The 19130-nt window shown below is 39.5% G+C and overlaps 1 protein-coding gene across 3 annotated transcripts in view; it reads left to right on the plus strand.

Moving 5' to 3' along the window:
* The first annotated feature begins 2076 nt into the window (after positions 1-2076).
* RFC1 (replication factor C subunit 1) overlaps positions 2077-19130 on the plus strand; it is a 40755-nt gene continuing 23701 nt past the window's right edge. For 2 of the 3 annotated variants that reach the window (XM_061992347.1, XM_061992348.1), the window contains exons 1-4: positions 7997-8047; positions 9637-9765; positions 11364-11439; positions 13280-13399. In XM_061992347.1, the coding sequence (XP_061848331.1) occupies positions 8012-8047; positions 9637-9765; positions 11364-11439; positions 13280-13399 (361 nt within the window). In that variant the 5' untranslated portion in view covers positions 7997-8011. Of the gene's footprint in view, positions 2168-7996; positions 8048-9636; positions 9766-11363; positions 11440-13279; positions 13400-19130 lie in introns of those variants that run through there. The other variant, XM_061992349.1, reaches the window with a different exon arrangement.

The raw sequence follows: 19130 nt of genomic DNA on the forward strand, positions 1-19130 counted from the left end.
CCTGCTCTCTCAATAAGCAATACAAAGCCTTCACTAATAATAACAGTAGGACTGGTTTGGGGAAAAAACCTTCAAGCTCAAGAATTAATATCTCACTTTTTCTCATGGAATAAAGTTTGGGAAAAATGCAACATAAAAAATAGTCTATGATTTTCAGAAAGGTATGAAACAAATCTAAATCTTTTAACTATTTGTCTTAGCTGTAAAAAGAGTGATGACTCTAGGTGTACTTTGGCTGCTTTTTAAAAAGCTGTACTTTCACTTGGGTTATATGCCTTTAAAACATGAGCCATGACCAATTAGAGACTCAAAAGCGATACTGCCTTCATTTTATCTTGCAAAGCCCATCATAATACAACGACAGAGCAAGGTTTTTCCCTCTTCCAGTGGTTTCAAAGCCACGCACGTAGAAACAGAGGCATCCTCTATCTCCCCACACTACCCAGGAGTGAATGATAGTCATTCCGTGTATTCAGTCTGACCTCCTCATAAAGGGTTAAACTCTTGCCTTCCAAGAAACATGAACCTGTCACAAGCCCACAAGCAGATACTGCTCTGCTGGATGTTATTCCAGGTAGCTTTATCAAATACAAATAGAGATAACTACCTGCAATTATTCTTTTAGCATTATTTGAACAGTTTGTCTGGCTCTTACATGTGTCAGCCATTTTAACTACTCTTTAGTTCTGGTATCAGGAATACACACAGCTTTACAAATTACATAATGAGAATGAAATACGTAAATACAAACACATGGCTAGAGACGTTTTTCTGAAGTGATACCAGTTGTTGTTTGCACAGCCATTATAGTTAAGTGCATATAAGAGAACTTTCAAAACAGGCTGAAAAGCACAGTCTGTGCTGTGGGTCTGCATTTATTTGCTGGCTCTGGTTCTTATGCAGAAATCCAAACTTGCAATCTACGGTAATGCTGAAAATGTAACAGTCCACCTGACCACGTGTGCTTTTAAAAGAATAGTAGCAATTTGTGTCCAAACACTGGTTTAGAGTTACTTAAAGTTCAGTTTAAAATATCAAACGGGAATGAGCACTCATGTTTGCTCAGACCAGACAAAAAGATCTTAGTTTTATCTCTACAAAACTATCTTTGCTGGAGTTTGACCATGCCACTAAGTAGACAATCTCTTGTACTTGAAAAAAAGGAAATTTAAGTGAATACCAAAGGTATACGCATGATAGAGATGGAAATTGCACATTGAGACAAGTACAAATTGAGCTTTTGAGTCTTTGCTTTCTTCTATGATGGCTTTCTAAATTATTGGCAATGTTTTTTAATGTCATGGATTCTGTTTGACCTCCTCATCCTTCTGCGAGAGTAGCAGTAATTGGTGATTCAAGCAAGCTGGCAGAATTTAAACATCAGACAAGTCATCTCTGAGACAGGAACTGTTTTGCTTTGCCCAAGTTTATTCTCACAGTGTTCAGCAAGTATATGGAGAGAAAAAAATGGGAAAAAAAAGGAAGAAAACTAAAGGTTTCATTAGAAATTTATTAACAATTTAAGAGCCGGTGGGTGCAGACAGCGTAACCTTCCAGTTTGTCACTGACTCCTCACACACAGACTCTGGGCTCACCTAAAACTTAATGGATGGCAGGAGCTGCCAGAGGAATCAACGCCCGACACTTCCCGCACAGACAGCAACCAAGGGAAGCGACCAACACATGTTTATTATAGGGAAAGGATTTTTGTGCTGCAGTCATTCAGACACGATCAATTAGCATATTAAGGATGCTTCGTTAGCGTTAAAAAACAATATATCTCACGCAGGCCTGGCACTGTTCACTTTGTAAAACGGAGCAGACCGTCAGACCTCGGCCCAGACGCTGCACGGGCTTCCCGCTGAGGCTCGGGGGAGCGCATGGGGGCCCGCAGACCGGTTAAACGCCCGCTGCCAGGGGACCAGCCGTTGACGCCTGCACGCCGATCAGGCGCCTTGAAGAGAGAAGGCGGGCAGGGGCCAGGAGTGAGGTGGAGCCCGGCGCAGGAGCGCCAAGCCACCGCGGGGCCCTGCGTCGCCGTCCCGCCCGTCGCAGCTGTGACGGCAGCGCTGAGCGCCGGGCCGCGGGAGTTGGCGCGAAGGCGGGGGGCGGGAGGCATGGAGTCGCAGGCGTCCCGCTAGCGAGATAAACAGCCGCCGGCAGCATGGTGAGCGCGCCGCATAGCACGGCACCGCACCGGCGGGGCCGCGGGACAGCCGCCCTCCGCGTTTCGTTCCCCGGGAGAGGGAGGGAAGGGAGCGTTGCGCAGCGACCTGCCGGTGGCGGGGCCGGATGGGCGTCTTCTCCCGGCGCCAAACCGCGTTCCCGGGGCCGCTGAAGCGCGGCGCGGACCGCGCCGAGTGGCCTGAGGGCAGCCCCGGTCCCGGCGCTGAGGCGCAGCGGCAGAGGCCCGCGCGGAGAGCCGCAGCGCTCCCGAGGCCGCGGCGCGGGGGCCGCGCGCTCGCTTCCCGCCGCGCCGCGGGGCTGCGCGCGCTTCCCGCCGCGCCCGCGCTGAGGGGCTGCGGCCGCCTGCCCGCGTCGCCTCCGGCCGAGCCTGTACCCGCCGTGGTGCCCTTGCCCCGGCTGGCAATGTCTGAGCCGCTCCTGCTGCCTCCCTCCCGCGCCCCGCGAAACCAGTTGGTGAACTAGGCGCGGGCTGTGGGCTTCAGCGCGGAGGAGCTGGCCTCTCTCTGAACGCGCTCTGGCGAAGTTTTGGGTGTTCCTTTAATTTCAGTGAGAGCATCCACGAGGGCTCTTGTGCCACCGAATTGGAGTCAATCTTTGCGGAAACACAGTTGAAGTGGTTGAAAAAAGGACTTAAAAGTCTATAAGTAGACACTTTTTTTAAAACCACAGAATGGTTTGGATTGGAAGGCACCTTAAAGCTAATCTAATTCCAGCCGCCCTGCCACGAGCAGGGAAATCTTTCATTAGACCAGGTTGTTCCAGGCCCCATCCAATCTGGCCTGAACACTTCCAGGGATGGGGCAGCCACAGCCTCTCTGGGCAACCTGTTCCAGTGCCCAAGCACCCTCACAGGTGAAGAACTTCCTAATATCTAATCTAAGTCTATCCTCTTTCAGTTTAAAGCCAATACCCCTTGTCCTGTTACTACTTGCCCTTGTAAAAAGTCCCTCCTGGCTTTCTTCTAGGCCCCCTTTAGCTGCTGGAAGGCTAAATGGAGGTAATGAAGGATATAACCCTCAGTAGGATGTGAAGAGTTTGTAAATATAGATGTGTTTGTGCTTTCCAAATTGCTGCTCACTTATGCATCCATTTTAAGATGATCTCTTCATCTCTGGATCAGATAAATTTGCTTTTACATAGATGGAGTCTTTGTTACTGGCTTAACTACAAATGCTGTTCAAAGACAATTAGGTTCCACTTTGGTTTTGGACTGACTGTCCATAGAGTTTTACCTGCTTTGTATCTTACACCCAATGCTCAACAATGATGAGTGACACAATCTCAGTGTTTCACAATATTGATGCAGGTCTGTCAACACTAAGAATCCTGAACCTGATAAACTCAGCTATTTTATGAGCAGCTGATGCCTTTAAATTTACGTATGAAGACAAGTCTGCCTCTTCTGTTCCATTGCCGTCACCTCTTTAGAAAAATTATCTTACTGGAAGAGTTGCTTCCTCCTTTCCAACCTTCCTGGCATGAAGGCTGCTTCTGTTTATGTAGTCTTCTGAATGTCACACATCTTCCAATGTCTAGCACTTTCCTAGAAGGGAGGAAGACAACCATCATTTTGCTGGATCAGTTGCCTCAAGCCCATTCTCTTTTCAGTGCTGAGGAGGATATACAACCATTACTGCCACGGCTGTGGAGACAGAGGCAAGTGTATAGTGATGTTAGTAAGGCTGTAGCCTGTTTTGTGTGCCACGACAGCACAAGTTTACTGGAATTTAATATCATACCCTTGCAAACGCACCTTTTTTTAATGTAGCTCCAAACATAAGTTTGGAGAACCAACCCTCTGTCGGGTTGGTTCTGTAACATCTTTTCAGCTCTGCCGAACAAATGTCTGTAGAGTTACACAGTGTACCGATTTGTCTAAGACAGGATTTACTTTTTCATGCAGATTAGTGGCCTGACCCAGTTCCCAAGCCGAAAGCTATACTGGTATACAACTGAGGGAATGAATGACTGGGAGTAGGGCCTATTTGACTTCCCTCTATCTGAGAGAGACATTCATATGGCCAGAGCTGTAGGATCAGCTGTTTGAGAACTGTGTTACTGCTCAAAAAATACCTGTGCTGCAATTGGCACCGTTTTTAATTAAGTGTAGCTGTGCAAGCAAGTGTTACTGGTGTCACTGGAGTTGCACCATAAATTTGATTTCAGATAGTGCAATTTTTCAGGACACACCAGATGTCAGAGCTGATGTTTGCACAAAACTTGCAAGGAAATAGGCAGAGCATAAATAAATATGATTTTTTTGGATGCAAAGTCACACGCTTCAGAATACCTGGAATAAGGTGCATTGCTTTCTGTTGCAGTCATTGACCCAGGTTGCTGAAATTCAGTTTTCTGTCTCATGTTCCAAGGTGCAAACTGAATGATATGATGCTATTTTTGAAAATGTTCTGCCTCTCTGGACACTATTCTAAAAATACCGAGTTTGAGCTGGTTCTGTTGTCCAGGTGTTGGAGTAGTTGATCCTCAGGTTAGGATTGGGGCTGGGGATGATAATCTCTGAAAGTCCCTTCCAACCCCTACCTTTCTATGACTCTATGATGCTTTTGAAATGCAGGAAAAAAAAAAACCAGTAGGGAGTGTTTATAACTTCTATAACGGACTTGCTGAGTGGGTATTCACTAACGTCTTAAAAGTCACCCTCACAAACACTTTGAGTAACCAGTCTTTGGACTACCTCACAAATATGTTTCCGTTTCTGTTCGTAGTATTCTCCATGGTAAAACAGACAGACACAAGTCTTTCAGGAGAAAACTTACAGCCTGGTATGGTTCATTGCTATGGTCTGCTATTATTGCATAAGATGGAGGATTTGAAACAGTAGACAAGACTGGCAAGAGCTAGGTGGCGTAGCCATTACTGAGGTCACACAGTTGTTGAGATAGCTCAGGAGGAACTGGTGCACCTGTACACAGATTTTTAGGTTGTTCAGATGCTATGCATCAATTACCTTCTAATTTAGTGAGAGAGATCAGACATTCTTACTTAGTTCCACCTTTTACTTGAGTGGAACTGTTCAGTTATATGTGTTCTGTTGCTGCTGAAACACCCATGAGGAGCCACCCTTATACAGCTCTTTGATTTGAGCCTTTGTGGCAAGGGTCTGCTTAGGATGGCCATGCCGGTGGGTTTATCTCCAGGATGTACAAGGCTGATGACTCCTGGTTTTTGGGAGAATGTCCAGGATGGAAGCATGTCAGTTACATTGGTAGACATATGTCCTAATTTGAATGAGCATACGTTAAAGCTAAACATGAGGTTTTCTCCACCTGGGGAACTCATCTGTATTATACACCAATAAGATGGACAGTCAGAGTATGTTCACAGATAAACCCAGAATGGCGGCAAGTGATGCTATCACAGAATCATAGAATGGTAGGGGTTAGAAGGGACCTTTAGATATCATCCAGTCCAACCCCCCTGCAGAAGCAGGTTCACCTAGATCAGGTCGCATAGGAACATGTCCAGGTGGGTCTTGAAGACCTCCAAGGAAGGAGACTCCACAACCCCTCTGGGCAGCCTGTGCCACTTCACCCTCACAGTGAAATAGTTTTTCCTTATGTTTAAGTGGAACTTTTTGTGTTCCAGCTTCATCCCATTGCCCCTTTTCCTGTTGCTAGCTACTATAGAAAAAACCTCCTGACACCCACCCTTTAGATATTTATAAATGTTAATAAGATCTCCCCTCAGTCTCCTCTGTCTGGGATCTAAGCTTCTATAATACTTTATAAATAGCCTTCAAAGTTATTGGACGGGAATCAGTCTGATAGGTACTTATATTGTTTCATATCTGCAGTTAGTTAAGCAATAAATTAAGGACTTATCTTGGCATCTCTTAATAAATGGCACCAAAAATCTGTCTTAACGATTCCTGGATAAAAGCTTCACTGAAAGATAACTTTATTGTTGCAATGTGGCATACTTTTCTCCCAACCAGTTCTTAATTCACCATCATGATGGCTCATCAGTGGCTAATAAGATTAACTTTCCTTCTGAAGAACAGGTTAGCTGAAAAAGACTGGAGGATTCACACTTCTGAAGACAGAAGAAGATTGTACATAGCTCTCAATTTTCTGTTGTAGCTTAGAGCCATGGAGTTTAATCACAGAAGCAGATGTTAACTATGGGAAATTAAAATTTACTACCCTAAACCAAACTTATATTCAGAAACCTCTAGGTGGCTTGTGTGCTTTAATATTCACAGTATGTTCTGAATAACTCCTTAACACAAAAAGAGGAAAAAACTTGTTTCTTGAGGACTGAAGTGCAGTTTGCGTCAAGAGAATAGAACAAGCTGTGTCAAGGCAGGGAGGCAAATTTGGAATATGTAGCTGCTGTATCACCACAGCATTTTGAAAGAAAAACCAGTACTTATATGCTTGATGCTTTCTTAACAAATGAATAGAAGACGCTCCTTTGAATAAAAACAAACAAACAAAAAGTGTATTCTCATTTGACCTATTAAATCTAATGAAGTACTACCTGCATTATAAAAGATAGTAGCAGTTGACTTTCACTCATTTATTTTAGGTGTTTATGAAGCCATTTGGGGGAAAACAGCTTGTAAAGTTGGGCCTCAAATATATGCTCATTTTCAGAAGTTTGAACTGGCAGTTTGGGTCCTTTTTATAGCACGTTAAATACAGCAGGACATAGAGCTATGGCATTCATTTTGTGAAATAAAGGTATTTATGAAGAGCTAACAAAGTCTCATGAATTGATGAGGCAGAAAATAATAATTCATGTGTTATAATTTGGGCCTTAGCAGTTCAGCAACTGTGATATTAATGTAGTGGAAGAAGCTGAGGCAGACAGGTCAATTTCGTATATTAAGTCTATATTTCATAAACCAGGCTATGATGCTATTTCCTTGGATAAGTCTGGAAGAAAAAATGTAGTATTATTGCATTTGCTGTTTGCAGAGCAGCTCGCTAGTTAACAGGTTTTAGTTAAAATACTAGAATGAATACAATATTACTATTGATCTAAAATTAATTATTCTCCAAATGTTTTAAGCCTAAAAGTAACAACTATAAAAAATGAACCCAAAACTTTAAGGTCACTTTATTTGGCAGTTGTTTTCCTACTTAAAAGATCTAATGAGTCTTGTAATCATTTTTTCTATTGTCTATATCACCCTAGCCTAAAAATAATGAGTCCACAAAGCTACTTCAAGATTTTTTAAATACATGCTTTCTTCAAATCTATGAGCTATAGATTTTGATGCTCAACATTTCAAAGCTTATACAGCACTGCATTTATATGGTAGGACTACAAGAAAAATAGCAGTGTTAAAAATGTATGCCTCAAGGCATAAATTCCATATATATAAGCATGTGAGGCCTCATTGAGGACAGCTTCCCAGTCTCCCCCTGTCTGTTTGCCAAATCCATGTTATTACATGCAGGCGAAACACAAGGAGCCTGAAGTTTTTAAAGGACACATTTCTGATTCTGGAAAAATTTTTTAAGCTAAGTATATAATATAAATATATACATTCCTTCAAATATATATATATATATAAATTACATATTCCGTTGATGTAGGCTACAGTAATCCAAATCTGAATTGTCAGGGAATCAGTTGATAAGAGAAAAGGACCCTGAGACTTGATTCTTGTCAATCAGACCTTCATGGAGACTTCTTAAGAATTTACCACTTTACTTGTAATTCCTTATAATAATAAAAAACCACCCAGATCAACTCTGTGATGGGGAATAGCTATCAGCTGGCTAGAGGTTAGTCCTGAGTCACACCTGTTACCTAATATATATGTAGGCCATAGGAGGTGCTTTCTTGCTCTGAAATGGCTGCTGTTCCTGGAGGGAGTGACACCAAGCAGGTATGCATTTTCTCAATTTCTTTTTAATAAATCTGACATATTAGTTGTTTCATCAGAAGTCAGGTTTGGTTTTGTGTGAACAATAGTGGTGGTTTTTTTTCTTTTTTTTTAAATTGAAGCATCAGCTGCTAATTTTCTGCATTTAGAGAGCTTTTTATAGCTGTACCAGGGTCAGAAAATAAAGTTACAAGATAGATCTTTTGGAGCTCCTTGTATGAAGTTCTTTCTCTTTGTTGAAATTTTAATCCCAGTTTTTGCTGTCTGATTTTTCCAGTGATATATTACTTAACAAGAAGATGGAGGGTGCAGTATGTTGCACTACCTGACTGCCTTCTAGTTCTTGGTGCTTTTCTGTCTTCCTACATTGGACACAACTTCATAGCTGAGTTGATTGCTTTAACTGTAGTAATGCCTTGGGCTACGTTTGTGATAATTAGTGGGGAAAAAAAGAATTGTAATGATACACCTGTCTCAAATCACTGCATTTTATTGCTAGTGGAAGGTTATTTTGAAGGATGTATCAATGAAGATGTCCAGCTAGTCACAGAATCCCAGAATAGTTTGATTTGGAAAAGGCGTTAAAGATCATCTAGATCCAAGTCCCATGCTATGGGCAAGGATATCTTTCATTAGATCAGGTTCCTCCAAGCCCCATCCAACCTGGCCCTGAATGATTTCAGAGATGGAGCATCCACAGACTCTCTGTGCATTCCAACAGCACCCTCACAGTGAAGGACTTCTTCCTTGCATCTAATCCAAATCTACCCTCTTTCAGTTTAAAGCCATTACCCTTTGTCCTGTTACTACTCGCACTTGTAAAAAGTCTCTCTCCAGCTAAACTTTATTTCATGATTCCAAGACAAGTGAAAGGTGATGGGGTATCTGAGCAGAGTCACAGAATAGTAGGGTTGGAAGGGACCTTTAGAGATCATCTAGTCCAACCCCCCTGCTAAAAACAGGTCCACTTAGATCAGGTTATACAGGAACATGTCCAAGTGGGTTTTGAAAACCCCCAGAAGAGATTCCACACCCTCCCTGGGCAGCCTGTGCCAAGGCTCCCTCACCCTCACACTAAATAGTTTTTCCTTATGTTTAAATTGAACTTTTTGTGTTCCAGCTTCTTCCCATTACCCCTTGTCCTGTCACTAGATACAGCAGAAAAAAGGGATGCTCAAACCTCCTACACCCACCATTTAGATATTTGTAAATACTAATGAGTTTTCCCCACAGTCTCTTCTATGACTAAACAGCCCCAGTTCCTGCAGCCTTTCCTCATAAGGAAGATGTTCCAGTCCCCTGATCATCTTGGTGGCCCTGTGCTGGACTCTCTCCAAAAGTTTCCTGTCTCTTTTGAGCTGAGGAGCCCAGAACTGGACACAGGACTCCAGATGAGGCCTCACCAGGGCAGAGCAGAGGGTGGCTGTATTTAACTGGGATTTGTTTTCTTCATAGTAAATGCCTCACGATCGGCAAATATTACAGTGGAGCAACTGAGAAAGCAATGCACTTCAATTAGTTTTTTGTAGTGTGAAGCTTCAAAGACTTACAAATCTTACAAGACTTACAAATCTGTTTTCCCTTTTTAACAGGATATCCGGAGATTCTTTGGCGTTGTACCTCCTGGAAAGCGACAGGAATGTGAGGCTGGGAAAAAGACTGAAAAAATTAAAAATGGTGAAGGGCCATCAAGTGGAAAGAAAAGGGAAAAGGAGACTAAGGTTGGTTTTGCTTTTGTGTGAAGTGCTTGGCTTCTCTCACATAGCATTGTTTGTGTAGCTAACATTTTTTTTAAAGTTGCAGTTCTTGTATCCTCCAAAAACTAGCCTATATGCTGGTTGCTTGTATAGGCATGGGAGGAAACTGCCAATATTAACTTTGAGCAACAAAGCTTTGTAGGTGGTGAGGAAAATTGCCAACTTAAAAAACATTTAGGTTGTAGGGCAAAGGAGTGGTAGGTGAAAGTTGTAATGGTTAAGTGCTAATGTAGAAACAACCTGATGCATTTGAAGTTATTCTAGCTGTAGTCCACGGTTTTCTAAGTATCTCTGCCATTTAATTTTTATGTTAAATAATATTGAGTCCTATGCACAGTAGATGCAGGCATATGCTAAAGATGTCATGCTTTCAAGGGAGGTAAAAGTCTGGTGTAGATGCCTTCTGACCATTTTTTTTAACACCTGTAGGACAAACATTAACTGTGCTTTTGTTGAAGGGGATCACTTATGTAAACCTGCTGCAAAGACCAAATTCTTTAAAAAAACCCCACAGGTTAAAATTAGCTTGGGTTGGAGTTTTGGAGTACTTTACACGTTAATCATCTGAGCTGTATAAAAAAGGAGTGACTAAAGAGATCTTTAAAATCCCTTGGAGAATGGAAGGTCTTCTAATAGGATGAAATGTTTATGTGAAGTATCATAATCCAGAAGTAAGATGTTACTTAAAAAATACTTTGGCTGTATAATTTCATTGTGAAAATAAACAACTTTTCGGTGGAACTGAAAGACATAGCAATCTCGTGTGAGCCATTATTTCTGCTTTACAGTTCTCCACCTGTATCAAGGATTTAATGGATTTCAGATCAGAATTAAATGTTGATTACAAAAGAGTAGTTATCTTTATACAGAATTACACTTTGAGAAGCATTTGCAGCTGTGCATGACAACAAAACAAGCATAGTTGGTAGCCTGGTAGACCCAGGAAACTTCCTAACTCTGCAGCTTGTGATAATTTTTTTCCTTCCTATCTGAAACTTGTCAGTGTCTTAAAAAAAAAACCCCAAAACTATTGACTGTGACCATTGGTGCAATCTCTTACGGTGAGAGCAGAAGCTGTAAGTAACCAGATCACTAAGTCCTTCTTCAGTTGATTGTTTTACCCTGAAGCTGTGTTACATTCTGGTGGTTACAGCAAAACCATGTCCCAGATGGAACCAAAAGTGAAAGCTGAATTCTGCCAACAGAAGCTTGTACCGCTTCTATTTCTGATGAGATCAAGCCGTTTCTTTTTTGAATTAAAAGTCAGAAGTGCTGGAAACTCGGTTTTACTTTATTTTGCATTAAATGTGAATATTTATTCTCAACAAAATCATGGTTTCCTTGGAGCATGTCTGGCTTTACTGCTGCAGTTTCTTCCTTATTTCCTCTGCACCATTTTCCTTCCTACTCAAGAATTAGCACAAAGGCTGTTTGTAAATGTAGTATTGGGAAATAAGTAATTTCTGATAGAATTTATCGGAAACTGATACATTTGAATGTGTAACTGAGTAGAAGTTTGAAGGACCTGTTTACTGTTTGAACTAACTGACTGTTATTCTTAGGTGAATAATTCACCCAGTGAAGATGATATCAAGCCAAGGAGGCCAAGCAAGAAAAAAAGAATAATCTACGATTCAGGTAGTGTTAGCAGCTGTTTGTGATTGATAACAAGAGGAATGCAATGTGTGCCATGTATGTAATATACAGTGCAAAGTAACTTTTAAAAAAACTTCTATTCAGAAAACAATAACAAAAAACCGCCCCGAATCAAACCCACAAAAAACCCAACCCAAAAAAAAGTTCAGTTGTTAAATTCTATCAAACATCCTGAAACTTTTATTTTGTTATGAAGATGTATATAAATGGTGGGGAGTTTTAGGTTTTCTCTTCTGTTAGTGATAAAATCCTCTGCTGAGTACAGGAGGCTGAACATATACTATCAATTTCACACTTCTGTACTTTGCATGAACATAATATAGAAGATTGTTTTAACAGGCTAACTTGTGTTTTCATGTATACCTGCATAAATTAAAAAAATCTAGTAAATCTTCATCCTATAGTTTTAAATTTACAGTATGGAACATGTAGAATATAATTTGAAATCTGCTATTGCATTCTAAAATTAGTTGTTGGAATATTATAATAAGGAAAACCACTTTGATAGCACTTAAAAACCCCAACCACTCCGAACCACAAAAAGCAAACCCCCCAATAAAAACTGCAAACCATTGCCTGTCAAGTGAAGTTATTTTAATTTAAAATCTTGGAATTACTGCTTTTGTCTTCTGAGCTGTTACACCATTTAATCCCTCTTTGATCAGATTATGAATCTTGAATATTTGTTGTGAAACTGTAGAAAAGATTTCTGCAATTTTTGACTCCTACTGAAAAGTTCAGATTACATTTTTAGAAGTCTTCTGTAGAAGAAAAATGACCACACAAGCATCTGTTGGAATAATGCTATCATATATAGAAAAAAATTGTTCAAGTGTTCAGATCAACCGTTTTATAAACAGTTTCTGCTCAGCAGTGAGGAAAAGCAGTAGAAACATTTCTGCATTAAAATGTGGAATACAGAAGTGACATGTAACTCTACTACCTGTAAAATGCTGGTTGTGTCTGGAAGCTTTTCAAATTCTGGCCCATTAATAGTAGGAGAGCAAAAGCTAAATGATATTCTAAGTTCTTGAAGATGGAAAAGTGTGTATGTGTTTCATTTTATCCTGTTTTAAAAATAATCTATATTAATTTTTTATCATGGAAAAAGGTAGGATGTGAAGGGTAGTCTCCCATTAGACTTGCTAGTTGCCATGACATCTTCAGTTTGTCCTGCTTACTCATTTGGATGTGAGGGTACAAGTGATGCAAGTCTGGCATCTTGATAGCTTTATGGATAGGGAGAGTGGTTGGTTAAGTGAGTGTTCTGAACTAGTCTTCCAGTGTTCTGAAAAATCAGAGTACAACCTCAGTAATCTCAGCCTCTTAGCTTTTGAAACAAGTGTTGTGGAATATAGCAGCATAATGTAATACTATAAAAATTTAATGAATCAGTGTTAAAAATTTGTTGTGGTGTTTTGTGGAGGTGTTTTTGGTGGGTGGATTGGTTGGTTTGGTGGGTGTTTTTTAGTAATTTGATGTGGTACTTTGACAGTGATATCCCTTTTTGGAAAGGTTTTTGTGTGGGCATAGCAATTTTTGGAATAAGTAACAAAAAATGTCCTGTTATGTAAACAAAAACCACTGTCTAGACTTTCTGACCAAATACTCATTTACAAATCAGTTATGTGTTGGAACAAATTATGTCTATGCTGTTAGCTGATGGAGAAAACCAAAGCTGTCCTCTGACCTTCCATAAGAAATCTTTTTGTCACTCAGTTGAATATATGTGAATGCACATTAACTGACGTTACTTGATCTATTACTTCAAATCTGTATGCATGTGGAGGAAATCTACACTTATGTTGTGATCAAAATACAGATTCAGAAGAGGAGGTGCAGTCAGTGAAAAAATCCAAGAAGCCATCTGAGAAAAACGCAGCTACTTCAAAACCTGGTAGAGTTCTAAAGCGGGATCCTGTTGTCTACATTTCAGAGACAGGTAATGGAAGAGATGTATCATTGTATGTTCAGCTATAATGGGGTGGGTTATGTTACAAACGGGATGGATTATTTGACTGAAACTCCTGTATATGACCTTAAAACGTAATTCTGAGGCAGACAAATTATGTTTGTTTTAAGCTAACTCTGAGCACTTCAGAAGTTTAGCCTCAAGTATTGTAAAGTCAGGACAAGAGTAAAGCTGAGGTGATATTAGGTCATGGCTTAGGATTATTTGAATAGGCATAATTTGATGAGTTAACACTTCCCTACTTAAGAGTAGTCCATAAATTTAGGGGAAGGAGTTAAGTAAAGGGAGTATTTTTAGTATAGGAAAACTGCTCACTAGCACACTTTGTGAAATGACTGTTGGTCACCAGAAATAGGTTTGAAAACTTGGATTTTTGTTTTACTTAGTGTATGACATCTGTGTGTCTATCTCTGCCTAATATATTGATGACCACAAAGTTCTTGGGTTTTGTGTTTTGCCTCCTTATCAATGTCTATTACACTTTTAGGAAGAAGTGAAATTGGAAAACAGCAACAGTAACAAAACCTTGCCATTTTTCTCCATCTTGACTTTCAGCTTTCTGAATTCTGGAGCTATTTTTGCTCTTGGGGAAAGAAGTGATTGTAACTAACGATTCTTAATCACTTTCAGGTCTCGTGTAGCCTTTCAAAAAACTGTGACAGAACTGCTAAGTTCTCAGCAGAGTTTTGTTTAGTTGTAGTCTCTTTAAAAGCTTTGTAGTTAAACTAAGAGCCTAACGTTAACTCAAGCTATAAGTGCAATTCAACTGAATAGACAAGGACAAATTCTGTCAGTTTGAAGTCTTATATGTTAATTTGTTTTCCTTGTCTTTATGGCTACTGTGCATTACTGCTGCTTTTAGCATCCCTTTTTGTGTGAGTTTTGACATTTGATAAGAGGAGTTTGACTATAAATTTACAGGGTGGGTGTTCATCTACTGCTTGGAAGTTTCAACCTGCAGAATTATCATTAAATGTGTTTCGTCCCAGCTCCAAACAAAAAAACCTGCTTATTATAACGTAGGCTTGAAGTGATGAGTCTTATGCTTTTTGTCAGTTGCTGCTGTGGTTAGATGTACTTATTGCATCCATTCTGTGCTCAGATGAGGCTGTAACTCCCAGATCTTCTGTGTTTATTTTCTGTAGCGTAATGAGTTCTTTAGGAGTCATAGGACTTCCCTGTAGGGATTCTTAGCAATGGTGAGGAAATTAACAGACTTGAATCCAAATCTGTTTTGATGAAGCATGTGTTAGAATTCCAGTAGTTCTTCTATGATGTTCAGTTTCTAGAATGCATATTTGGAAAAGAGGATGCAGTCCCTGGGTATAGTATTTTTTTTGTAAGGTCAATGGTGAACATAAACATTTCTTCTTTTTAATCATACCATGTATTTTAGAACAAAAATAGATTGTTTGCTTTACTATCTCATTGGAAGTGTGTCTGTCTCATCTGTCTCTTTCCTATACCTTCTTCCTTAGGTTTATTTCAGGATCACTCTTAAGATGGATTGTGCTAATTTTACTTGTCCTAGATATTTGACCTGGCGTTTAATTCTACTGTGTCACAGAACCAAATGAGCTCAATTTTCCAAAGTATCCTGAACGCTTTGTCTAGTTTGTCCCTTTACTGAAAACTTTGCTTCCTTCAACAGTTTTGCCAGCAATCTTTTTCTGGATGAGAAAAATCTTTAACAGAATTGATCTTAGAATGATCAGATTCTTGGGGAATAAACAGTACAATCTGGGTTATTTTGCAATTTAACATGATGTAATCCCGTTTTTCTGCATAGGGATACCATAGGAACACAGGTCAAGGTTGTTGGTGAAATGCCTGAAAATCATGGCTCAAGGTTACTCTTATCTAAAAAGACTCTTAAGTAAACACAAAGTGGACTTAAATAGACTATGACTAAAACAATACCTTTATAACCTTGAGAGTTAATGCTTGAACTATTTTGAAATTTAATCTGTAGAAATTGTTTCTTCATCTTAATGGAGCTGTCAAGATGATTGTATTTTAATGGTATTGGTACAGCTGTGGGCTTGAGATAAACATGTTTTACAAAAATAGAAATATAGAAAGGGTACACAGAAAAGATCCTAATGAAATTATAGGCGCTTGTTTTGATTTTATGCAGTTGAAAACTTAAATCAAAATATGCTTGTTGGAGTTGTTTTGAAAGTCAGAATCCTCAATCTCAGGGGCTCTGTTTGTGGTAAAGTGTTTGGAAGAGCCTTTTGGCATTAAGTAGTCAGTAAAAGCTTGGTGGTTACTTGCCTCAGCCTACTTTTAGTTTCGTTTGAAGCTTTGTTCCTGTTATTTTTCAAACTTCTTTTTAACTCTTCTAAATAACAAATGTGGGATACAGCTTTCTTGAAAAATGTTGGGAGAATTAACGTTTGGTTTGTGGATTGATGAGGTTATTGTGTTGCTTTGTTTCTTATTAGCTTGTGCAATTTTTTTAAAGGGGTAAAAAAATCAAGAGCAATTTCTCTTCGTAATTCTGTAAGAAGTACTGAGTTATTATTGAAACCAATTTAATCAAAATAAGGAGTTTACTGGTGGACAAAATGAAGTTATTCCAGCAGGTAACAAGGAAGAAAAAGACCTTTTTTGCTGTTGATAGAACACTCTTAGTGGATTTGAAAAAAGTCCAAATGTTTTTTACTTGTTAAAATAAAACTGTTTAATGAAAACGTGGAACATTGCACTTGGTTTATAGAAGATGACCTGTTATTATGATATGTTGAACCTCATCTGGTTTCATCACAGGTGGTTATCTGGACGAGTTCCTGTGTGACCTCCTCTAGGAGGTCCTGCTCTGGCAGGGAGGTTGGACTAGTTGATCTTTTGAGGTCCCTTCCAACCCTTAAAGGGTCTGTGATTCTGTGACTTGTGACTTCCCTTTCGGTGAATACTTAGTCTTTCAGTACATCACGTGTTGATATTTATGCATGTGTAGCAATAGCCTCGATCGCTTGAACATTGCAAAACATAACTTAAAAAAATCCAATCCGAGCCTTACTCAAGTGGTAGGATGAATGGTTTTTGTAGTTTTTGTAAATGTAACCTGCAATCCTACTTGGTGTCCACGGGTTTTTAGAATACTGTTCTTAGAAGGAGGCTTAGGATACTGGCTTAGAAGGAGGACAAGAGAGTATCTTGTGAATGTGTTTGCTGAATATAGACTCTCTTCATACAGAGAATATTGGAGAGTAAGGAAACAAACAAAAAACTCCCAGGAAAAAAAAAATGAAGTGCTAACATTGGTGGTCAAAAAGAAAGTCCCCACAATCAACCACTGGTTCAGATGAGCAACAGACAGGGAATAAGCATGTCTTATACTGAAACTTTTAATTGGGGAATAAAAAGCTATCTCTTACTTTCTGTGCAATAGTAACATTTTATATACTTACAGAAATTGCTGTGCTTATGAAAATGGGAGAAGCTGATACATAGTGCCTCATGTACTGACTTTCCTCTGAAGGGTTTTAGGAAAGGTCAGTTGAGACTGTGTAGTTGAACCTTAAGGGATGCACTTGAGGACTAAGGGTGTAGGTTCTGGCAGAAGTCCTACGAAGCAGCAGGGACTACTTTTGCAGAGGACAATGTAAAAAGTGTTTGAGTGAGCTGCATTGAAATTAATTTGGCTGAGTTGGGGAATGCCAACAGTGCAATATAAGGGTCCTGTAATGGTAAATGTACAGTTGTACTCAAACTTTCTAAGTGTTGTATAAATACAGTAAACGTATGACAGTATCTAGCTTCTTTGATCTGGAGTTGTCACCCTGAGCAGGGGAGCAAGTGGAAGCTAGAGGTGTGGGAGGTGATTTTCCATTCTCTGCCAAGTCTAGTATAGCAGCAATATTGAGAAATAAATGCAGTAACTTTGAATACAAATGAATAAGATTAATTTATCAGAAGACAGAGCAATTACTTCAGAATTTAGTCAACCTGTATTTCAAACATGGCACGACATGAAATAAATGGTTAAAGTGTAATCTCTGTAACAATTGCTGTTAGGTTAAGTTTTTAGTAATGGGCACATTGCACTTTTTACAAGTACATGGTCATCTTTTACTACTTTTCCGAAGTGGGTTAAAAGGTGTTCTGTTCAAGCAGTTGGCTAACTATAGTGTTGTGCTGTTCATATGCTTGGATTGCAAAATAATTGTTCTAATTGCCAGTTTACTTTGAGGAAACTTTCTGGAAAAATACTTTGTGTCTACTTGTTCCTTCTTTAAAAAATGGCTTCTGTGCGAAAGCTATTGATTCTGTAGTCTGCTTTCAGTATTTTAAAGCCCAAACTATTTTTTGATCTGTTTAGGAAAGGCCATGGGTTTCTTTTTGAATGTAGATGCTTTTGTGGCTTGTGGTTTTTTTGTGTTCTCTTTTTTTTAGTAGTTGTCAGTGTTTGGATTGTTAATGCTGATTGATTTTAATGGGAAATAAAATGACATAAAATTCCACTTTCTATAAGAAAATCTTCAGGCACATAGCAAACTGGATGTGTGAGCCTTGAGGTGTTGGCAGCTCCATGTGCAATTACTCTGTAATTTAAGATGAAATGAATAATTTTGCTGCTTAATTTAGATGCCAGAGTAAATATTCTTTAAAATCCCTCTTTCCCCTGGAAAACAGGATGAAATGAGTTCTGATTGTAGAAGTTACCTTGGATAAATCTATTAAATCTGATTTAAATTAAGGAACTGAGATGGTAGCCTTAATCTAATGTTAATCTGATTGCCTGATGGTTCTGTGGAGATACCCTTTCTTGTAAGCATTGTGTTCTGTCATGACTGCAACAAGCACTTCTACTGGGTTTGCCTTTCCTGTAGCTTTTGAACTTTTACACACTTCTAACTGTGCAGTGGAAAAACTGAATGTCTGTCATACTGTGAACTAGCAGTGGATTGCACATACACAGGCTGCATTCTATTACAGAAACAGAGAAATGTGCACACATTGTCAATGTGTTGAGTACCTTGAGTGTTTACATTTTCCATTTCTTGGAACTTGTGTTGTGTGAGTCATCTTTGATGTTGTGTGTCTATGTTATTTTCCAACTGAGCCCTGACTTCATTTTTCTCACGCTGATTGTTTGGCTCCTTCTGTCACCAGTGTGCTGAAGCAGAAGAGGTATGTTTTGTTGGGTATTTATGTGGCCATCAGGGCAAGGTGACATCAGTGATCATGACCCTGTGGGTAGTACAGGGAAGTAGGAACTGAGATCTCCAAAGGTGAGCATTGAGAATAGTGCCATGGATATTGTAGTGTAGGGAACAGCCTTTTTCTTGTCAATTAATTGGCATCTATTTTCCTTTCCATCTCTAGCGTGACTAATGAACTCAGTTGAAGATTAAGTAGGCTAATTTTTTAATACTTAGCCAGATGTATTGGTTTTGGTGATATAAGTGCAAATGAGTCTTCTGTGCTTTGTGTTTTACATAGGACAGCGTGGATTTCAAGATGGGGCCTAAGATCATAATGCAGAGGTAGTACTTAGTAATGTTTAGAGCAGAGCTTTATAAAAAATAGACTTGTGTGGATTATTTCTGTTTACAAAGTTGCTGTGCCACCAGGGAAAAAAAACAGCAGCACATTGTTCTTTATTACATCAGTAATTCATATACTGTTATTGTAGGCATTGAAGTGGTGTGGATACAAGTGACTTATTTGCAAGTAGCTTTGGGGCTTCTTT

This window comes from Colius striatus, chromosome 3, assembly GCF_028858725.1.
Source record: "Colius striatus isolate bColStr4 chromosome 3, bColStr4.1.hap1, whole genome shotgun sequence".
NCBI classification, from domain to species: domain Eukaryota; kingdom Metazoa; phylum Chordata; class Aves; order Coliiformes; family Coliidae; genus Colius; species Colius striatus.